At 36.9% G+C, this 4,276-nt stretch overlaps 1 protein-coding gene across 1 annotated transcript in view; it reads right to left on the bottom strand.

The window, feature by feature from the left end:
- The window catches only part of TBC1D8B (TBC1 domain family member 8B), a 55,664-nt gene that overhangs the window by 19,096 nt on the left and 32,292 nt on the right, over positions 1 to 4,276 (bottom strand). The window contains exon 10 of the mRNA XM_077771489.1: positions 3,897 to 4,111. Within this exon, the coding sequence (XP_077627615.1) occupies positions 3,897 to 4,111 (215 nt within the window). The remainder of the gene's footprint in view (positions 1 to 3,896; positions 4,112 to 4,276) is intronic.

Consider the following 4,276-nt stretch of genomic DNA (forward strand, 5'->3'; position numbering starts at 1 on the left):
TCAAGTTTAGTTTTTACCCCACCAATTTTCCTGTGCAAGAAGCCACAATGGCTTAGTTGTTTAAGCATCCAACTTCAGCTCAGGTCATGATCTCATGGTCTGCAGTCCATGCATTCAAGCCCTGCGTTGGGCTCTGTGCTGACAGCTCAGAGCCTGGAGCCTGCTTCAGATTCTGTGTCTCCCTCTCTCTGCCCCCTCCCTGCTTGTGCACTTTCTCTCAAAATAATAAATAAACATTAAAAATTAAATAAAAGAAGCCATAATGGGAGGGGACATCAGTGGAAATGGCAGAGTTAAGGCCCTCTGAAAATGCTCTCCTTTATATAAGAAACAAGAACACTAGCAAATAGGGGCACCTGGGTGGCTTAGTCGGTTAAGCGTCTGACTTTCGCTTAGGTCATGATCTCCCAGTTCGTGGGTTCGAGCCCCGCGTCAGGCTCTGTGCTGACTGCCAGCTCAGAGCCTGGAGCTTGTTTCAGAGTCTGTGACTCCCTCTCTCTCTGACCCTCCCCTGCTCACGCTGTCTCTCTCTATCTCTCCTAGAAATAAATAAAACATTAAAAAAAAAAAAACATTGGCAAATATTGTCAGAATCAATTTTTCAGAACTCTGAAAATTAACCAAACTCTTATAACAACTCAGAAAGCATTTATTTAATAAAATGGCTGAATCTCAGTAAAAACAGTGAGATCTCTGACATTTTAAATTCCCTGATACCCATACCCACTGCTCAGTTCCACAGTAGCCTTAAAAACCAACACTCCAGCAATCATGGTAAAAACACCTAGCAGTCACTGTAGGGACCAGACAGGGGCTGGAGCTCCTTCAGAGCCCTATTTCCACATAACTGTCATTATTTGACCTGTCTGGCGGTTTCCACATGAAGACTCCACTCACAAGGCTGTGTTTATTTGACCTGACACAGAGTTCATGGTACATAATCCTTTCTCTCAGAGTGTTTGTTGAAAACAATTGGAGGCATTTGTTGAACATGTGGCTTGCTAAGGCAGTGAATAAAAGTTGAATCAAGTAATAGGCTAATAAAGGGTTAAAATGAAAATCTGGGGAATGAGATATCCATAGAGGGCTTTGTAAACCTCTGAGAAATTCCTGGGAATCTAGAAGGCCATGTGCATGATATGGGTTTATGCATGCCCAGAGCTGTGTGTATGCTCAAGAAAGAAAAGAAAAGGCCCTAAGCTCTCACCTCTGGTTAATCTTGAAGTTCTTCACAAGTAGGACATGATAGGATAGAAAAATAGGGAAAAAAAAAATCAACAAAACCAAAAGTTGGTTCTTTGAAAAAATTTTTAAAAAACTGAAAAAAAAAAAAAAAACCAAAACACCTTGAAATACCTTTAGGTAGCCTAACCAAAAAAATAGAAAACAGACAGAAAAGACTCAAATTATTAAAACTGGGAAACTGAGAACATTACTACCAATCGTAACAGAAATAAAAAGGATTATAAGGGAATATGCTAACAAATGAGATAACCTAGTTATAAAATGGTTAATGAGATAATCTAGACATAAAATGGTTAATTCCTAGAAAAACACAAACTACCGAGACCAATTCAAGGAGAAACAGAAAAATCTGAATAGACCTATAAGAAGTAGAGACCAAATTAGTAATGAAATAATTTCCTGCAAAGAAGACTCTAGAACAAATGACTTCACTAGCAAATTCTACCAAACATTTAAAGAATTAACATCAATCCCTTATAAACTCTTCAGAAAATAGGAGGAAGAAATACTATCCACCTTATTCTATGAGGGAGGCCCTGATATTAAAATCAAAAAGGTATCTCAAGAAAACTATGTATCAGTTTATTTTATGAATATAAATGTAAAAATCCTAAACAAAATACTAGCAAACTGAACCCAATTACACAGAAAAAGGATTATACAACCAAGACCCAGGGAGATTTATCTTGGAAATACAAGGAGGGTCAACATATGAAAATAAATCAATATAATACAGGACATTAACAGAATAAAAGGAAAAAAACCACATGATTATCTCAATAGACAAAGAAAAATGGTTTGACAAAATCCAACACCTTTTCATGATAAAAACACTCAACAAACTAGGAACATATGAGAACTTCCTCAACTAGTCCCATCAATAATGAGTCAGTACAGCTCACATGGCTTCTTGATCAAAAGTAATAAATTCAGACTTTTCCCAGGCTTGAAAGATTCTCCATGATCTTGTCCCACACAAACTTATTTACTTCTTGATTCTAACATAAATCTAGCCAGTCTGATCTCCATGGCAGGCTTATTCTCACATGAATGGTATTGCTCATATTGTTACTTTAACTCAGAATAATTTTCCTTGTGCCCTCCATGTTTCTAACTTTGCTCTCATCTTTTAGAAGTCAAAAGAAAGTGCCACCTACTTTGAAGGTGCCTCTACACTACTATAGATAACATTGCAGATTCTGAGTGTAAGTTCTTTGAGAAAAGAAGTGCTACACTTTTTTTTTTTAACCTCTCAGAGATCCTAAAATATGCTAAACACTTGTAATTTAGGTGATCCATTCACTTAAATAGCTTTTCAAAAAAATTCTCTATTGATAAGATTTAATGAATAGATAGGATTGATACATAATCATTGTAAGTGCTCAGCCCACTATAAAGGAATATGTGGCTGAGACTGCTAGCTATCTACCACAATCCAATCTCCCTTCTTCCATAGTATCTGGACATATATATGCTTGGTCACACTATATTTTGCAGTCTTCTTTGTAAACAGGTGTGGCCATAAGACCAAGACCCACAGAATGTGGATGAAGTGATGTATGCACATTCTAGGCCTACTAGCCAATAAAATCTACAATTGTTTCTCCATGCTCTCTCCTGTTTCCTGTGAATGGTAATGGCAATGAAAGAGCATCTTGGAAGCCATGTTTTGAAGATGACAGGGAGTGGTGCCAGCCTAAGTCCCTGAATAATCTCATGAATGAGAGCTGCCTACGAACTTAAATACTTGCTCTTCTCTATTTATTCCTTTGAGGAAACTTCTCTTGTGTTTAAGCTGTTACCTATTTGAGATTATTTGTGTTAGCAGTCTAGCATCCCTAATTAATATAGTGTGCTCCTAAAGGATTTTTTCAATGATTCCCCCATTGTCTACAAAATAAAATTCAAACTCGTGACCTATCCCAATCTACTTGATTTTTTCCCCTCTATCTACTTTGTTTCATTCACTCTACATTTCTTTTTTTTTTTTTTACAAATAGTTTATTGTCAAATTAGTTTCCACATAACACCCAGTGCTCATCCCCACAAGTGTCCTCCTCTATGCCCATCCCCCCTTCCCNTCACCCTACATTTCTAATAAACAAAATGTATGTTCTACATCCATTCCATGTTTACCTCTACCTGTGTTTGGTTACACTGATCCCTCTACCTAGAACATTCTTTCATTTCAGCTCCATACATCCAAAATTCATCAATTATTAGGCCCTACAAATGCTACGACCTCTTCCACAAAGTCTTCTCTGATTCTTCCAGATGAAAATAATTTATCCCTATAATAAATCCTGATAGAATTTTACCTTTCTTTAATAATTTGTCCCACGTGCTTTTTATTTGCCAGTGAATATGTTTTAATGCTTACTCATCAATATACTTTCAAGGGCAGGATCCTTATAGGATTCATCTTTATACAGTCTTAACCACCTAGCNGTTAAATGTAAAAGAAAAATGAAGTAATGAAATATCAATTCTTTTAAGTATTCCTGCTACCATCTTAGATTAAAAATACCCCCCTATCAATCTCAGCCCAACCTCTGTCTTTCTAATCACAATTTTCAAGTTAATAGAGCTATATTTGATATGATTTTACCATCTGGAATATGTACACAGATGTGCTCACAATGAAGTCATACCTGGCAGTATCCAATTTTGGGATTCCTGTATGCATAAGCAGTGAGTACCCGCCTCAGAGCAGATATGCCAGTATCACTCTGAAAGGCTGGGTGTTCAGGCAGGGAGCGACGCAAATCACGTTCAATTTCTTCAGTAGCCAAGTTGCAGGTCCCTAAGGACTGTTCAACCATTTCAGCATAATAGCCAGGATTAGCAGCCATGTCATTAACAGCTCCTGTAAAGATGATTGCATTAACATACAAAAGAAGAGGAATGTAAAAAAAGCCACTACTTGCATATATACATAAAGAATTGGATAACCTTTAAATTTAGCTTTATACTCAAGTAATATCCTAGTAAAAACAAAAGAAAAGGCTTCACTAGAATATAAAATAGGGAC

The sequence above is a fragment of the Crocuta crocuta genome, unplaced genomic scaffold (genome assembly GCF_008692635.1).
Source record: "Crocuta crocuta isolate KB4526 unplaced genomic scaffold, BGI_CrCroc_1.0 scaffold949, whole genome shotgun sequence".
Classification (NCBI taxonomy): Eukaryota; Metazoa; Chordata; class Mammalia; order Carnivora; family Hyaenidae; genus Crocuta; species Crocuta crocuta.